Source organism: Salarias fasciatus, chromosome 20, assembly GCF_902148845.1.
Source record: "Salarias fasciatus chromosome 20, fSalaFa1.1, whole genome shotgun sequence".
NCBI classification, from domain to species: Eukaryota; Metazoa; Chordata; class Actinopteri; order Blenniiformes; family Blenniidae; genus Salarias; species Salarias fasciatus.
The window spans coordinates 28633557-28653242 of NC_043764.1; the positions used below are offsets into that span (position 1 = coordinate 28633557).

Genomic DNA, 19686 nt, shown 5'->3' on the forward strand with positions numbered 1-19686 from the left:
CATTTAGCCAGGTTTCAGTGAAAACAAGCACACAACAGTCACTCACTTTGCGGTTCGCTGATCTCAGAAGTCGGATGTCATCCATTTTGCTGTCCAGTGATCGTACGTTCGCCAGAAGGATAGATGGTATGGCTGGGCGAGTTGGCTTAGCCTCTAGCCTAGCTCGGACACCTCCGCGCTTGCCCCGCTTCCTCGTCCGAGCACACCGCTTCCGACGCCTCCTTACCGGGGGAGGGGTAGCAGGCGAGTCCGGCGAGTTAGCAGGGCAGCGTAGCAGTCCCAGTTCCTTTAGCAGGTACTCCAATTCCGTGGTCAAAACTCGGCAAATCTTGCTTCTCCGGATGTGGAAAAAAGCTTGTCGACTGTACTCATATTCCGATTTAGACTGACAAGAAAAACTTTCAGACAAACACTTAAACAACGCATTATCGGGAGAGCGTGAGGTCGCTGCGTCTACACGCGCCGCCATCTTGGAAGAGTTTCTTTAGACTTTAAGGAGAATGATTTTTGTTTATATAGAAAAAGGAAGTGTGTTATTAACTGTACTGTGAGTATAATTGTGTTATAATGAAGGCTGTAATATCTTTAGTTAAAGACTAAGTGAGTAGGGGTGGGAGATATTAAAGCGATACTTCAACATTTTGGCAAATTGGCCCATTTAGTGCAATTCCTTAGTCATTTCGAACAGCATACTTACTTTTTTTTGTGAGGGCGAGCTGCTGTTTATTCAGAGGTGAGTCGGGGAAGGTTTTCGGGACGGACACAATGGAGGTGAACGGTATTTTTGTTCCCCCTCGTCAAACTCATCAAATACACAATCCAACAACCCCAAAACACTTTGGTGGACACGTTATAATCCGCACATTCACTACGCTGTGAAATATTAATGCAAAATTACCAGATTGAGTTGTTTATGCAAAGATTGCTAAGATGGATGGATTATTATTATTTTTTTTTTCATCTTATTTTTTGTAAGCCCTTCTCCTGTGGGACATGAAATCTGTTCCACTCTTCAGTCCTGCGCTCCACTGGTCTTCCCCCTGACCTTATTTCATTTTCATTCTGGTTCATAAACCTGTGATCCTATGGATAGCTACTTAATGGATCTGTAAGGATTTTCCTTAATACCCACTTCACAAGACTTTGTGTGTCTGTGTGTGAAATTTGTTGCTTCAAGATGTTCAGTCTATTGAGATACTTAACCTTGGTCAGGAATTGTACGATTTAATCATTGTGAGGCCCAAATACATGCCATCCTCTTCTGCTATAGGGTTGTATCTGAATTATTGCTAATGCTGAAAAGTTGAGTGCAACAAGGTCAAAGCCGTGAATCAGCACTGACAAGGAAGGTTTGCAACATGGCAGGTTATGATTGAAAGGAACACCATATGGGATAAGATAAGTGGATGCTGTATCTTTGCCACGGCAGGGAAAGCGACCCCCGGTATGTGAGACCACCCCAAACACCCACTGGCCCTTAGTGGTCCTACCCTGTCATGATAACATGCAGCAGGGTCCAGTCCACAATGTGCTTCATTGTTGAGATTGGATTTGATCTCACATTTTAACTTTTTATGGTAAAGAAGATAATATGAAACAATCGGGAGCCTATTGCTAAAATTGCTTCCGTCTTTTATTTATTTATTTATTTTTTTTTAACGGCAGGGTTCAAGTTATTTTAGTGCGATTTATTTCAGACTTAACAATGCTTCTAATTGATACCACACGGTCTGACTTATTAAGTGTGAGAGGATTTAATCTGAATAAGGCTAGTAACAAAATACTATGATTTTTTTTCCCCCAAAATTCTCAGTGTCTGGTGACCAAGGAGAAGCATTTTAATGTGAGGCCAGGACTACAACAACCCATGTGTCTGTGCAAATGAAAAAGGGGAGCAAATGTTAGAAGTGAGAGAATATTGCACCTAATGTCATGACAGTCACAGGGATTGAGTTTGAGAAAATCTGCAAAAAAGACTCTGGAAAAAAAGAGTTGTGAATGACTTCCTGCCATACATATTAACTCTTCTACTCAGCCTTCATGGCTGAGTCCAGTTGACACCAATGCTCAGGTGTGGTGTGTGTGTGTGTGTGTGTGTGTGTGTGTGTGTGTGTGTGTGTGTGTGTGTGTGTGTGTTTGTGTGTGGCACGTTGCTGTCAGTCTGCCACAATTGAATCTAGCTGTGTGAGACTAACATGCCCCTAATACGAGTACAAGGGTTGCAGACATGTCAGTAGTGGAAAAGGAATCGGCTGCCCTCATGTCTATCATGCCTGAAGCATCTTCTGCTGTCCTACAATAATTTTGTGGCAAAGAGTATTATTATGCCACCACATGAACGCTGTGAGGCATTTCTCCTGCTTTTTGGTCGGCAGCTATGAGGGCGACGACCTGTCAGGAAGTATTTTAAAACATGCCACACATCACTCCAGTGCCTTGCGGCGTGTCGCACATCATATGGCTTGAAAAACCAAGCAAGGATTTCAGCATTTCAAAATTCTTGCTAATGCTGCAGAAATTGTGGAAAGGTTTGGGATTGGCTTGAAGTATCAGAATCAGAAACAGAAACGGGTTTATTGATAAGTACTGTAGCCTATCCGAGGAATTTCATTTGGTGGAGGTGCAAACAGACAAAAGAAGGGACAGACTTAAAAAGGCACAAGTATAAAATATAAATAGGAGGCATTAAGACACAAACAAATCACCAATTAATAGGGAAACCAGTTATTCCAAAACACCGCCTCCACTCCAGTTTCTAGACACTTCTCCGCTAGCTAGCTGCTTCCTTCAGGTGACTGGAGCTTGATGCGGAAAACTGAAACTCAGAGGCGTCGTCAGTCGTTTACATGAAGGCAGCGGAGACAGCTCGGACTCATAAGACACACAGGAGACACGTGAAGGAAACGTGGATAATTTGCACATGAGAACGGCCCTCAGACAGCTGTGAACCAGCTCTCGTCGGTGGTTGTTTAACTGAAATGGCAACAGTAAATGTATTTATCTGTTCACACAGGTCAGCTGCAGTGGATGAACTGGACGCTGCAGCTGAGCTACTTCACACACCAGGTACAAACTGTGGCTTCTAAAGCAAGACACTGGTGTCATAAGTCGAAGCCTCTGTTCAACCTGTAGCACTGATTAGTGCAGTCAATCAATGAAAATGTTTTAACTAATTAATTGCAACTCTGACCACAGTTAATAACAATTAATGACATCATTTGTGAGTTTGAAACAAAATCACCAATTTGATGCACAAAAATGACTTTATAACTTAAGTGGAGCAGATTCACATCAGAAAACAGAGACCGATATGGAATTTCAACCATCCAACATTTTAAAGTTGAGATGCTCAAGGGCAGGCCCGTCTTATTTTGTCTTTCGGTGTTGAACAGACGAAAACATAGACGGCCACATAACATTTTCAAGCTTCAAATGAGGAATATGCTCCTCGTAATTCACCTGTGCTGCACAGAGATGAAAACAATAACAGTATATAATAACAGTAAAATTATTTTTCTCTCCTTTTTCTTTTCTTTGAGCCAGTTGCTTTTCTAACACTAATTCTGTGATGAATCACAATGAAAAAAAATTATCATAGACAGCCCTCTATTAATTAATAGTGATTAATACCCAAGCACATTTTTGCAGTTGCACTTGTTATTTATGTGAGTAACAACCTCTCTCTATCTTCTTTGTTCATTACAAATGGTTCACCTTGAGCAAGAAGTCCACCCGTCCACTCCGCAGATAGACCTTCTTCTAAATGCTGCAATGTTGATTTCATGATTAATGGTCACGACCTGGATATTGAAGTGTTGTTCCTGTGTTGTGGAAATTTCTGTGAACAAAGAAGTTTGAGAAACAGATCTGTCTTTGTGGAAGTTTTATTTTCGCCTTTGCAGGAGAAGAGGTTACTGGAGGATTCCTCGTTAAGTCTTAAAAAGAACAGAGTACTGCAATCAACCTCTGCAGATAGCCAAACTTAGCAAGCACAAGGCGGCTAGTTTGGCACACAGAAGTTAAATGGGAGAGAAAAGCTGAAATATACTGAGTGAGGCATGATTATGCAAATGGTTTATTCTTAAAAAAAAAGAAAAGAAAAAATCCAGTTACAACTCTCCGTCCTGTCAGATGCACTGTTTAAGGTCAAATGTTTCCAATATACTTGTATAGATGAGCATGAAGCTGGAGGAAGGCAGAGTAAAGGAGACAATATGCCAGAGGCCACTTATTTCTTCTTTCTTAACACGACGAGAGCTTTAGATGCCGTCCATCATCCTGCTGTTGTCTTACTATGACCCACTTCCATGAGCGCAGTCTGACAGTCACCACCAATAAGCAGCCACCCTGTTTGTAAGCAGTCGGTTGGCCTTTCTGGTCACTGAGCCCAATTGTTTGTAGACTTTGTTACCGCACTTGATAATTAGCCAGGCCAAGGTAGCTCTCATTTAGCTCCCACAGACCCATTTGTGAGGTCATTAGCATTCCAAGCCTTTTGCAGGGGGTTAGAGTTAGAAGGAAGCGTCTCCCTACCAAAAATGGCTTCAAATTAGTCTGTATTCTGTGCATGGCTTAAGCTCATGTGCCTGTCAGTGTGACTCTTCATATAAGAAGCTCTATTGTAATGTTGCTCATGCGGTCTTTTTTTTTTTTTTTTTTGTCCCTTGTGTGGCATATCCCTTCACCTCCACTTCTTTATTTTGCATATCTCTCGCATGTTTCCCATTTCACAGCAACACTGTGTAAATATAATCCTGGAAAGTCATTGGGTTCATTTACTGTGAATGAAAACCGGTTCATTTTTCCCCAAACTGAAAAAAAAAAAAAACTTTACAGTCCAAGCTACTTACTAACTGGATATGACTCATATGCAAAATAATCAATTTTATTAACATTTGCTGTTTCATATATTGAAGGTAATAAAGATTATTGAGTGGAGCTGACTGGATTTTGTGCATGTATCTGTATAGGTCATAATGGCTCAGAAAGGCTGCGTGGTCTTCCACTATTTAAATTTACTGCTGTTAGTTGCTCATCACATTCAGGCGTTTTATCATTTTCAATTAGTGCAACCAGGTTGCAGCAGCAGTGGAGGACACCCAAAGACCAACACATTATTTTGACTGATCATGTTAAAGAAAAACAATTATAGGAACCTTTTAATAACTTGAATAGTCAAATGTGCAATCACTATCCAAAGGGTCTGAAGATCGGCAAGGTAGACAATCCATCAGCACATGATACCCCCGTCTTGTGTGATGAAGGTTGATGAGTGTTTGCATGCTTCCCTTCACAAATCAAACCATTTTTGTTAACTCTTGGGACAATTATAAATGAATTAACATGCGCGAGCGCACACACACACACACACACACACACACACACACACACATAGAGAAAGCAAAACCAATATGCCAAGAAGATGGTGTTGAATAATTTAATCATTAAAGCTTGAAAATGATACATGAAACCATGAAACACTCTCCAGACCTCATTCAGATAGTACTCTAGACACTTATTGACTCCTACTGGTGTGTGTGTGTGTGTGTGTGTGTGTGTGTGTGTGTGTGTGTGTGTGTAGCATTCAAATAAAAACTGAACACTAGAAAAGCAACTGAACTGTAACATGCCTTTTCCTGTGCTGCAGGTTCACACTATTGTCATGTTGGCTATGAATAAACAGAATCATGAAAAACCTCTGACAGTATTTGGATGAGTTATTTAAGACATTATTTCAAAGGCTTCAAATATGACTGTAAGCATTCTGTGTATAAAGCAGACTTCACGTGATAAGCAATGAAAAAAACAAGAAAAACTCTTTGATAAAGTTTAGTGATGAAACATGGAGAGGACAAGGAACAAGCAGAAATCACATCAATGGTCATGTGTTGTGCTGTAGGATTTCCCCCACAGGATGATGATGGTAACAAAGCTGATTGATATGAAGAGGATATAAAGGATGAACATCAGGCGGTCAATGACAAAACCCACCTGGATCCAGTCCTCTGCGTTCTGGTTTCCACGCAGTTCCTTTTCCAACTGTTGGCGGATGGCCTGGAGGTCCATATTAACACTCCTCAGCTCTTGCACAGCCTTGTCCCCACTCAGCGAGGACTCCTGCTCTTTAGTTTCACTTTCCTGAGTTGCTGTAGAGGAAAGTTTAATTTCTAATGCAGAGGAAAGAAGTGATGACAATGCTGACATGTTATGCTGACGTGCAAAAATGTTTTCAGCTCTTAATGGACACAGCTGTACAAATAGGTCTGGTCGCATAAAATCACATTTCTACCATGGTGTCTTACCTTGTGCCGAGGGATTGGAGATCACAGTGTCTTCCTGATCTTTAGACTTCGGAGGAAGACATACGAGTCGCCCCAGAATGTGAAGAAAGATCACTCTGATCCAGCGAGGAACTGCAGGGTACCGCGCAGAGCCGCAGATGAGGTTGGTAATGATGATAGTTTCCAACAGACTGGCCACCATCAGAGAAAGGCAGAGGGTCAGGAACACATCTGTCAAAATGAAAATAAAATGAGCAATAAAATAAAAACGACAAAACTAAAATGAGAAGACAGAGCACTGAAAATAACCAAAGGAACTTGACGAACAACTGAAAGAAATAGTGATAACCTTAAAACCTAATTTATTTTCCCATCGACTTGATTTTTCTTGACTTCAACTAACTATGAGGAATACTAAAAAGAAGTTAACTCCATACTGAAGAATCAAGAAATCAAGGACGCTTGATGCTAGTTTCCTAGATCCTAGTCTTCTTCACTTTTAAGTCATTCTATAGAATTGAGTGAGACACGAAACTTTTTGAAGTATTAGGATTATTATTATTATTATTATTTCATGTATTATTATGATAACAGTGTTCACTTGGGTTTTTACAACGTGTATATCGTCATATCAGACTTTACACATATATCACTGTGTGTTTATTGCATATGTTCCTTTATTGGTGTCATTATTCACTACGTTTTTCATTATATATATTTGATGAATGATAATGTGAGTTTTGAAGTTGCAAAGGCATTTTTATATTATCATTAAGTTGATTTCCGACATTCAAACCCCTGTCTTAAAAGCAACAACAAACAAATATCCTGAAAGGCACTATGATCTGACTTATGAGAGGTATGGTGTTTCCAGAGACGGGCAGCATGTTGTTCATGCTCAGCAGGAAGACGGTGTAGCCCAGGATGAGAGTCATTTTGAACAAAGATCGGTCAACACTTTTGGGAGGCAAAATGAAGCTGAAGAGGTCCACCGTGATGAGGAAGCAGGTGGGGATTAGAAGGTTGACCACGTACAGAGTGGCCCGCCGCCGCACTCCGACCTGCAGAAGAGTGATATTAGATATGGAGAGAATAGTCAGTCCTACACCTTTCTCTGGTTCTCACGGTTATCTTATGCAACACGCAAAGCTTTTCTCTTACTTTATTAGATTTTTATGCATCTAAATCCAAAGTTTGTTGATGGATACACATGAGTATCACCAGAAAAAAAGTTTAGAAGTATGGTGCTCTGAGCTATTTAGTTATACTCAGTTTTAAAATCTACCTTCACTGTAAATGTTAAAGGTACGATCTTATCGGTGTATTTCATCAACATTTATTACTGAAAATAAGTGTCTTTGCGTAACTAATAACCCCTGTTTTGGGGTCTCGTTTCGAAACACAATTTTGTTACTGTTGAGTTACTTTCTTGTTTACTGTATCTCTTTCGTATGAGCAAACTGAATGACACAATAACAATAAACGTCAAATTGTGCAATTTCTCACAAAAAAGCGAAGCTCCTCATAAGTTGTCCACTCTGAGATATAAGCTCATAGATCCTTGAGTTGATTGAAACTAATTCCCATTCACCCATGGTTGTCATCACGTCTTTAGAGCGGTGAAATATTTCGTCGGTTGGGCCTTGTAATTCAATCTCTATCTCAGACCCTGAAGAGAAGAAGAAACCTTTAGCAGATGATTCTATGATATAAATCTCATTTTGATGGCAGGACCATAAAAAAAAACTGCTACTTTGTATGGAATGCTCTAAATTACAATTTCCTACTCACTGTGGTGTACGAAGGGGTTGAAACTGAAAGTGCAGTTCTGAATGTCGAATGGAAAAGCGTAAGTGTCAATTCTGCAGGAGCTGACGACTCTAACAGGCTGTTTATCGATCACCCAGCCGTCATGAAACAGGTAGGTGTAAGGGACAAATGGAGCAGTGTTTTTCTCCATGCTGCAAAAAAAAAAAACAAACAGAACACGGTCAACGTGGCCATTTTATGGACTGTTTGTGTGAAAACTCAACATATTAACCAAAGTCATCCAACAAAAGAAATACATATTGCAAGACTGTTCAAGGGCTCAGTGAGACTGCAAGCTGTTAAATACTGGCCAGGCATGTTTGATAATCATGTACAAGTGAATCACAGATTTAATTTATTGCTCCTACTCACTGTGATTAAGTGAACACTAAGCAGATCAATTTCTCCTTTTTAACAGTTTTGTTAGTAATGATTTATAGTAGCGTGTAACTATGATACTGCTTCTCTTTGTGGTGATGGGCAGATTGCTTGCAGTTGACAAAATGGAACTGAAAAGGAGTCTGATCAACAGACCTAAATAATGTGCGAATGGTATGATTTGAGAGAACGGATGTAAATTCAGCTGAAATGAGGAGTTAATCAATCTTTAGACGAACCACAGTGTTGACAGTCCGGCCTATGTGTCTGCAAATAACACAAATGACATGACTATCTACAGAATTGGAAAATGTACATTTCTGTTAACAATATTAGACATATGATTGTACTTTTCATCGGATTTGTTTAATATTATCAAACTAAAGATGACTACAAAAGCCCGTTTTTCAAATTAACGTGATGCAATTGGCTCACAATATAATGAAAAAGAAATCAGCAGACTGTTTGTCAGTTGGTTTGTTGGTTCGTTTAATAGATTTTCTTCCTGATAATTTTGATATTTAGATCAGTTGGACACCAGCCAGTATCAAGTCAGTGCTGTCTACGCTGCAAAAATGATGTGTTTTGCTTCTAACGAAACATTTGTCACTACCACTAATAACATTCCGTCACTTATCTTCTGCAAATGAAACACATACTTACAATTCATTGATGACAACATCTGGGACCCAGAGCAGTTTTCTCGGAACTGTAATGCGCTCGGTCCCACAACTTTCTGAATCCCAGCTTAGAAATTCATTTTTCCATTTCTGCAACACAAGTCACATAGATACATATCCTGTATTTGTCAAGTTACTTTTTTTTTCCAGAGGTTTTCCCTATCCATGGCAAGTTTCTCGGGGGGTTTTTGTAACTCTAAAATGTCGTTTACATCATCTTGTTTCTGGCTCCAAATAAATGGCTCGCGCAGTTTCAAACTTTTTTCAGACTCTCAAGTCAGGATAGATGAATAATTCCATTGTCATGAAGGTAAATTGCAAAATTGATTGCACTTACCAAAGTTTGCCAGATGTATGTTGTCAGGACTTGGGCCTTCTCATCCTAAAAGAAGATTGTGTCTCCTAAATTAATATTTCATTCATATGTCACCTTTCAAACAATGTATTGTCACTGTAAGTTCTTCACAAAAACATCAAAAGAACATATTTTCACATATTTCTGTACCAAACAAAAAAGCACACTTATGCAGGAATGTACAGAAATACATGGAGCGAAACTGGAATATTTCATTCGTATCATATTTATGCAGTGTCACTTACAACTCCTAAGATGCCAAATAGGGTGAAATCGAGGGTGACAATGGTTCCAGTTGAAAAATATACGACAGGTCTGATAGCGCTCAAGTTGAACACTGGTCTGAGGGCCTCCAATAATGAAGGTGTATCCGGCTCAGAGCAATTCAGCATCATGGAACTGGATGGAGCTAGACAAAAAATGATTATGAAGTTATTAGGTCTATACTGCAAACACCATTCATTTTCTAAATGAAAACATGCAAATAGATGCGTGACAGGACACTCTTAGGATGATTTAAGCCTTGTACCATCTGCAAACTAAATTCCACAGTCCCCTTTGCTTTGTGTGCACAGTAGTCACTGTCTGCTAAACAGTTTTTCAACCAATACAAAATCGTAGTCATCCTCATGTTTATATGGTCAGTATTTTCCAGACTGGCTTCACTCGAACAAAAATGACACCTTTTGAAATGTTTGATAAGTGTATGTTCCATATATGTTTTGTTACATAGCAGGAAATGTACTTACCACACATGAGCACAGAGATGAAGAGGAATAGAAGCTTAGAAGACTTGACTTTCTGCAGCAAGCACTAAAAACATTAACATCGAGTCAAACGTGATTAATTTTAAAGGTGCTGTGCTGATAGTGAGGGCTGTCCTTTACACAACTTCAGTGATCTAGATATTAGAATTTTTATTTATTTTTCAATTTTTCTTATTTAGTAAAAGATTAAAAAAATGTGTACATTTCATATTTGGAGGGAAATCAGTTTAAAATATCACTTGGAAAGCTCTGAATAGCTCATATTCTAGCTGTTAGTGGAAAACTATTATATGACGTCGAGATGGAAATGTAAGACCAAGAAGGTTATGTTTTCAAGAGTTGCTTTGAAATAAGATCGTGATTATGCAGTTAACATGTAAAAATCATTTAATCTTAACCTGATGTTCTCTCTGGGACACTCTGTCTCTGTTTTAATTCAATGTCTTAAAGGTGGGAATAATTCCAGCTTAGCTCTTCAAATTCAACTTTGAATTTGTACTTATTGGCCCTGATTGACAGGTGAATTTAGCTCAAAGGATACTCCGAAGATTTTGGACCCACGCCCTATCCCGATCATTTACACAGTGAGACAAGCTCATAAATACCTTTTTTGTGTCCGTTTGTCCAGCATCGTAGTTAGCTTAGCTCAGCTGCTGGAGGAGAAGAGGAAACAGAGCCGGACTGACAAAAGTGGACAAAATACTCCTTCCAGTGGTCCAGGGGATGGGTATTAGCACGTGAAGTAAATCCAAATGGTTATAAAACATTTTAAAAGATGTGTTTTCTTTTCAATCCGTTAAAATAATGTTTTGATACACACAGACCTGCACAAGCATAGTGCTCCGCGGAAGGATATACCGGCGCACAACGGCTGAGTCTGTGGCTTCTACTGCTGTGCTCCGGTATATCCTCGCGGAGCACTACGCTTGTGCAGGTCTGTGTGTATCAAAACGTTATTTTAATGGATTGAAAAGAAAAACACATCTTTTAAAATGTTTTATAACCATTCGGATTTACTTTTCTAATACGCCGTCCCCTGGACCACTGGAAGGAGTATTTTGTCCGCTTTCGTCAGTCCGGCTCTGTTTCCTCTTCACCTCCAGCAGCTGAGTTAAGCTAACTACGATGCTAACAGCTGGGAGCCAGGCACCGGACGCACAGACACAAAAAGGTATTTATGAGCTTATCTCACTTTGTAAATCATAGAGATAGGGCGTGAGTCCAAAATCTTCGGAGTATTCCTTTAAGATCTCAACTCACCACATGATTTTGAAAAGGACGGCTCAGTATGACGTCGGTGTCATTGCCTTGCCTGCCAATACCTCGCTGGTTTATTTGTGACTAAAAGGAGAAAAAAAGCATGTTCATGCCCACTTGCACTATTACTGAATTACAAAAAAAGCCTTTTTGTGACCTTTTGTTTTGTTTAAAATCCTACTTTTTTGTTAATCTTTTGATAGCAGATTAGAAATGGACATGGACTTTTTAAGCTGACCGGCCCTTATTTGAGTAGAATGTTTTCATTGCAGGACTTACAGTTACTTATGAAATGAAACTGTTAGAATAATGCTGCTATCACTTTACACAGGGATAACAGGCTTTATTTGAGAGGCTTTTTTTTTTTTTTAGCGAAGCATCATAAAGCATAGCTGCAGAATTTGACCTTTTCATAACACAACCTTAAAACCTTCAGAAGATCAAAAGACAAACATCTGTGCTTGAAATGAATGTCAATCGAAAACTTAATGGAATTTTCCAAGTAATTTTATTTTTTTTAAGATTACACAATAAAACACAAACATGTTACAACTATTTCTGTTTGGTTAGTAGAGATATTATAAAGGCCAATATATTTATTGTAAAATCTAATGATTATAAGTCTTCTCATTATTCAAACTGCTATTGCTGCCATTACAATAACTCAGCACAAGATCAGTATATCAGACATGTTTAGACTCCAGGGAACTAGTTTTTCAAATTCAACAAACATTAATAAATGTCATAAATAAATAAAATTAATTAAAGTGGAGCTGCTTGACAACAACTAGCAAATGCCTGTTAACCATATGAGTTAACCCAGATAACGATGATGGTAATGAAGCTGACTGTATGAAGAGGATGTAGAGGCCAAACAGCAGGCGGTCTATGATGAAACCCACCTGGATCCACTCCTCCTCACTGTCGCTCTGCTTCAGCTGCTTCTCCACCAGAAGGCGGATGCTCTGCACGTCTTTTCCCAGGCTCCTCAGCTCCTGCACGGCTTTGCCCTCATCCGCTGGGCTCCCGACTTCTGTAGGGGCCTTGATATTTTCGTTCTTTCCCACCACCGTCTGAGTCTTCATTTCTATATTTAGGTAATAAAAAGGTGAAATTAAAAATAAATCTGACTAAAAACACTTTCAGTTGATATTTTTTTAAGGTGGTTAGATTTTGATACAATCTGAACAACTCTGCTCCATCTCTCAGTGTATATGATCACTGTGTGATTTTCCCTTTCAAAGGCAATCTGTGTAAAATGATCTATAAACTACTCACCAAAATGTTTTGACCTCTTGTTTTTTGTCGCAGACAAACAAGGGGGCCCAGAATTTGAAGGAGGAGCACTCGGATCCAGCTTGGGACGGGACCGAAGTCAGCGGCACCAGACAACAGGTTGGTAATGACGATGTCTCCAGGAGACTCGCTACCATCAGAGCCAGGCAGAGCGAGAAAAACACATCTGATGCAGAAGAAGGGAAGAAGAAGAAGAAGAAGAGAACCACTGAAACAACTGAGACAGAATAAACTTGTTTCTGATCAACTACATATAAACATGGACACCTGTATTTTCATGTGCGTCACTACAGCTAATATTACTGGATGAAATACTGACTTATGAGAGGTATAGCATTCCCGGTGACCGGCAGCAGGTCATTCATGATGAGCAGGAAGACGGTGTAGCCCAGGATAAGGGTCATCTTGAAGGAAGACCGGTCGACACTCTGTGGAGGCAACAGGAAGCTAAACAGGTCCACCGTGATGAGGAAGCAGCTGGGGATCAGCAGGTTCACCACATACATAGTTGCACGACGCTTCAGCCTGATCTGTAACCAGAAAATCACACAAATCAAAGGTGATCCCAAAATATCTGTGACCAAACTCCTGTAAACATGGGTTTGATGTCAAGTGTTTTTGTTTCAGTTACTGAAAAGTAAAGGTAAAACAGACAACCTACGTGACATGCCAAGGTGTCTACATATGTCCCATAAGTGTTATTACTGGTATGAGCAGTGATAGTGAGCAGCTCCCATTCCCCCAGCGTGGTCATCACACGCTTGGAGCGCTCTGTGATGTAGCCTACAGTGTTTCCGAGAAATAGTCTGATGTCTGATGCTGGAGAGAGCAAAACAATGGAGAGAAATTTAAAGTTAAACTCAGTGAAACCCAACACATTTGAATAAACATCATCATGAGTTGAAATAACAATATTAAATGACGATTCTATACCATAATGGAGGTAGGAGTCGAAAGTCAAAGTACAGTTTTGAATGTCAAAGGGAAAGGTGTAGATATCCAGGTTACAGGAGCTGACAATTCTCACAGGGTGGGAATCAGCATGCCATCGTTGTACAGGAAGACGTAGGGACTGATGGGGCTGTGTCTTCATCCATACTGCAAGACAAAGTGAAGCATACACATTGTGAAATAGCACTTTTATCAAAGTAACATTAGAGAAGAGTCTTGATAATTGTTTGAATTTCTGAGTTGACAAAAATGGCTATAAAATATAGTGTACTTATCATTGAAGAAATAAAAACCATTAAAAAACACTTTTTCTTTATCATTGTTAAACTGATTTCTTCATATGTGCTTTTGGAATCAGTGGAAGGCACTGGGATTTCTTTCTACAAATCAAAAAAACAACACACCAGCCACATGTCCCTCATGCACTCCGTTAGTCTGGTGTATTCTGATATTTTTCTCATTTTCTTTTAATTTAAAGAGACATGGATGGATCATGAAATGATCTATCATTGAGATATTATAAGTGACTTTAAGCCTTACATGGCCTAGCAGCTTAAGTGACAAGCTACTGAAGCTGCTTTATTCTAAAATAAATAATTAAAATGACACAGTTTGTCAGGAATTCTATCAAAAAGTAGATGATTAGTCATGGTTTTGATCATCACAGGTAATTTAAGTTACAAAGCACAAAGAGAGTTGAATGCTAGTTTTGATATTTCTTTTTCTCTTTTTCTTTCTTTCTACAATTATGAATATAATCATAAGAATGCCATTTGCTTTAGAACATTGCTTCACAGAGAGAATTTGTAGTACAGGTTTGGCAACTCACAATTCATTGATTACAATATCTGGAATCCAAAATTTCTCTTGGGTAGAGAAATCTTTTCAGTGCCACACTGGTCTGCATCCCAAGTGACAAACTCATTTGACCACCACTGGAACAAAGAAAGAGACGTGAGCTTACAGAGCTGGAGTCTAACCAAACGAAATCAAATATACTGTCGTCATTCTGCATCGGTGGTGAACTACAAAATGCTTGTAAGAAAAAAAAAAAAAACTTATATAAACAGTTCTTGAAAGTAAGATCAGAGGAAGCTGAAAGGAAATATAAAACATACAAAAATAAATTAACTAACATTTGAAGGAGTAGGAAAAAATTGTATTATGAACAGATTCTAAATGGAAATGAAAACAACATCAAAGGAATCTGGAACATAATAAATGGATTACTCAAGGAAAATAGGACTAAAGGTGATACATACCCCAAATATTTTATTGAAGATAGTAATGAAAATTATAATATGCAAAGTTTGTAAATAAATTCAATGAGTTCTTTGTAAATGTTGGGCCTGACCGAGCAGCCAGAATCCAGGATAGGAAGGAATTCACTCACTCATTAATTGAAAGAAATCCTAACAGTATTTTTTGTCTGGCGTTAACGAAGAGGAGATCAAAGCAATAGTCAGTAAGTGTAATAATAAATGCTCTACCGATTGTTTTGATGTAGACATGAGAGTTGTTAAAAAAGTCATGGACAGTATCTTAAAACCATTTACTCATATATGTAATATATCTCTGCAAAGTGGGAAATTCCCTGACAAAATGAAAACTGCAAAGGTAATTCCAATTTTTAAAACGGGTCACAAACACATCTTTACAAACTATCGTCCTGTCCTGTCTCCCTCCTCTCCCAATTTTCTAAGGTGCTTGAGAAGCTTTATCGAAAAATACAGATTGTTGAATGAAGGCCAGTATGGTTTTAGACCTGGTAGGTCTACATCTGTGGCCATTATTGATGCAGTAGAGGAGATTTCAAATTCATTAGATAAGAAGAAAATCACAATTGGAACATTCATTGACCTCAAGAAGGCATTTGCCACGATTAATCACTCTATTTTACTTGAAAATTGGACAGGTATGGTGTTCGAGGAGTGGCTTGGGAGCGGATAAAGAGTTACTTAATAGAGAGACAACAGTTTGTAAAGATGGGTAAGTACAAATCAACACACAAATACATTACATGTGGAGTACCGCAGGGTTCCATATTGGGTCCAAAAATTATTCAGTCTGTATAAATGACTTATTTAAGGTATCTACACTACTGAAACTGATTTTATTTGCAGATGATACAAACATGTTCTATTCAAATGGAAGGTATGATGAAGCTATAAATTGTGTTAACAAGGAATTAGCAAAAATAAAAATATGGATGGATAATAACAAGCTAGCACTGAATCTGGAAAAAACAAAAGTTATGATGTTTGGTAACTTTAAGGAAAGCATAAATATGAATATATCCATTGATAATACAATTATAGAAAAGTAACTGAAATCAAATTTTTAGGAGTATAATAGATAAGAACTTAAATTGGAAAGGTCATATTAATTACACTCAAAAGAAAGTGTCAAAAAACATAGCAATAATCAACAAAGCAAAGTGGGTACTGAACTATAACGCTCTCTGTATTCTTTACTTTAGTCTTGTTTCTCCATATTTAACTTATGTAATAGAAGTATGGGGCAACAATTATAAGAGTGCACTACACCCACTGGTAATACTTCAAAAGCGTGCACTACGAATCATCCATAAGACGGATTATTTGGAACACACAAATACACTCTTCTTGTAGTCCAAAATTCTAAAATTTTCAGATTTGGTGAATTTCCACACAGATCAATTGTTATTCAAAGCCAGTAAAAATGTTCTTCCAGCCAATATTCAAGGCTTATTTATGGAGAGGGAAGGTGATGGCTACAGTCTGAGGGGAAGTGGTAAACTAGTACCACCAGCTATAAGAACTACAAGAAGAAGTATGTGTGTGTCAGTTTGTGGGGTTCGTCTGTGGAACAGCTTAGGATGGAGTTTAAAACAAAGTTTGAATATTCATCAATTTAAGGCTAAGTATAAGGAAAGTGTATTATTGCAGTACAGTGCAAGATGAAAAGACTTTTTATAACAATCTTTGTTAGAGAATAAAGACTACATTATATTTATTACATCTGGGATATTCATTACTAACATAGTTAGCACCATTATTGGTATTAAGCAACCACCGATCAGAGATGGTATGCACTGGGGGTGGGATTGAATAAGTATCTACTTCCCACTCCCTTTCAAACGGTTGTCACTACTGTGTACATATGTACTACGTTTTTTATTCTTTTCTTTTTAATTATTATTATTATTGTTATTATTATTATTATTATTATTATTATTATTATATTTTATTATCGTTTTCTATGCAAAATTGTACTTCAAGTTCACTTGTTTCTTGTGGAATTTTCAATTGACAACAGAGTTCGAAATAAAAAGATTGATTGATTGATTGATTGATTGAAGTAAAGGATCTCGATGTATGTGTTACTTACATAATTTAACCAAATGTAGGTCGTCAGGAGTTGGGCTTTTTCATCCTTAAATGACAAAAAAAAAAAAAAAAAAAGAAGACGAAAAAGAAACATGAATCATCTCATTATTCTTGTGTTTTTCTGAATTTTTTTTTTTCCTGAATTTCGAGGAGCTTTGTTCCACTGTCAGACAACTAAAAAAAAAAACCTCAATCTATGTTATTAAAAGTATATACGTGGAATATTCTACAATTTTATGAGCAGATGCTTTTGTCCAAAGCGACATACAACACTGGGGGCAATTCAGGGTTCAGCGTCTTGCACAAGGACACCTCGACGTGCAGAGAGACAGGAATCCAACTCACAACATCCTGATTGTGAGACGGCCACTCTCCCCACTGAACCACAGCCTCCAATATAACTAAAGGTTATTAAAATGTCGAAAAAAATAGCTCAAGACAATGCTCTGGATGCACTTGGACTTGACGAAGAACACAGAAATACAAAGTGCTGTATTTATGAAAGTTCCTCTGACTGCTTATCAGTGTTACATTTAGATTACTCAATAATCTTTTTTTATGTCTCATAATGATTGCAAAGCATTTGCTTCATAAATATATCCTCAAAGCTGAACATACCACTCCAAGTATCCCATATATAGTGAAGATGATGCTGACGTTGGTGCAGGTTTTCAAGTTCACGACAGGCCGTATGGCCGTCATGTTGAAGAGTGGAGTCAGAGCCTTCAGCAGAGCGGTTGGGTCGGCTCAGAACAGTTCACACTGATGACACTAAACTCAGCTAATGGGAGGACACAATAGTAGACACTTTGTGAGAAACCTCTGACTTGGAAATAATCAAGGTTTTATTAACAGCGACAAGAGAACACACAGTATGCATTGGATTGTATACACAGACACTGGTTCCTCGCCTGTTACTCATGCTGGCCTTTTAGAGATTTTCCTTCACAAATAAGTTTACCTGGCATAAAAAATGTGAACATGAACAGGGTGAAGACGACTGATGGAAGGAGCCCCTACGGACAAAACACAAATCAATCAGTCAGACTGATGAGAAACACTTTAGAGATTATTTGTAATAACTGCTCAAGGAATTTAGCATACCTTCTGCGACATTTCCCTGAATGCCATGACATTCAAACATACTTATTCGTCTTCAGTAGTTCTCCAACAGAAACAATTTCTTCAATTCTTCTGTCTGTGGATGAAATTTGAGGAAATTTTGCACAATATGAAATCAATAGTATTAAGAAAAGTATTTTTCTGAAGATACAATCAGTTCAGGACAGCGCAAACACGCTCAGCACTCACCGGAGAGACGAGTCGTGTAAACTCAACGCAGTCTTGGTGCCACAGACATATAGCGCCACTCTAAACCATCCCGTGATGTGGGCAAAGCCCTGGCAAATGATGTATGACGGGGGGATCTCAAGGACAGCAGCTGGTTTCCCTGTGGGTGTCTCCATGCAAAGCAAACTCAAACCATAGCTGCTGCAGTGCACCACAGTGTGTGACTTACCGGTGGTGAAGAACGACCGCAGTGGCGTCAGTGTAGCACCTGTCGGTTGGAGTCAAATGAAGCGTGTGGAAAGTGTGCACTCTGGCTTTGGTCCACAGTTCGTGTATCAGTAGTAGAGAATGATTCTCTCACTGAAGCGCCTATTATCAAAATATTATTTGTGTCATTGCTTTGTTGTTGTAATACAATAGCCCCAAAACTGTGCAGTAAAAGTTTATTTGTGCACTTTGTCTATTGCATGGGAATTTTCTAAATTAGTTTGATGCAGGGTAGATCAATTATTGTTTCTGCTTCAGATTGTTTTCAGCTTGAATTTGAGGATATGGTGACATTGAATGTGTATTCCGGGGAACTCTTAATTCTGTTTTTGATGGTGGTGTGTTGAAGCGTGTTGGCACGTTGGCATTCATCAGCACATTTTGCAAGCCTGGTAAGAACATTACAATAACAACACTGTGTGTTGTGTGTGGTTGATAAGGTTATTCACTTTACTCATGATAGGAATAGTGATAATAAAACTCTACCCCTGTCACTGTGATGATCAGTTGTGCTCCCTGCACTCCAGGCCTCATTTATTAAGCTGACCCAGAGTGTTGCGCAAACATGCAACTCCATATTACCTTACCGCCAAATTTCACTGGGATTTGTGAATCAGTTTTGCATCTTTCTTCTATGTATCAAACAAAAACCACATAATCAGCATCAGCATTGCTCTGAGTGAGCCAATAGTTCCTCTAAATTTCTATATATATACTTTACCTATCATGCTGATTTGTCAGAAGTATAGCTCATGAGAGGGGCACAAGCCTTGTCTGCAACAGGTTTAACACAAACTGACATATTTCATTTTCGCTTCTCCTAAAATTAACTCTACCAGGTAATATTCTTGGTGAAAACTGAAAACATGGCTTTTAAGTGAACTTATCTGTATGATTTTATATGACAAAAGACAAAAGTGTGAGAGGATCAGTAAGATTTTCGGTGACAACTGTTGATAGGAAGACCCACAACACAGCTTGAAATCA

General features: G+C 38.6%; 1 protein-coding gene across 1 annotated transcript; it reads right to left on the reverse strand.

The window, feature by feature from the left end:
- Positions 1-5517: 5517 nt before the first annotated feature.
- LOC115407463 (5-hydroxytryptamine receptor 3E-like) lies at positions 5518-18465 on the reverse strand. Its single transcript, XM_030117809.1, is given in 16 exon segments — positions 5518-6167; positions 6303-6512; positions 7132-7342; positions 8167-8242; positions 12377-12614; positions 12820-12939; positions 12942-12989; positions 13143-13353; positions 13485-13642; positions 13757-13921; positions 14604-14709; positions 17144-17188; positions 17761-17923; positions 18104-18158; positions 18247-18340; positions 18454-18465. Coding segments are annotated over 11 exon segments (1737 nt in total). The 5' UTR covers positions 14611-14709; positions 17144-17188; positions 17761-17923; positions 18104-18158; positions 18247-18340; positions 18454-18465; the 3' UTR covers positions 5518-5874.
- Positions 18466-19686: the final 1221 nt, after the last annotated feature.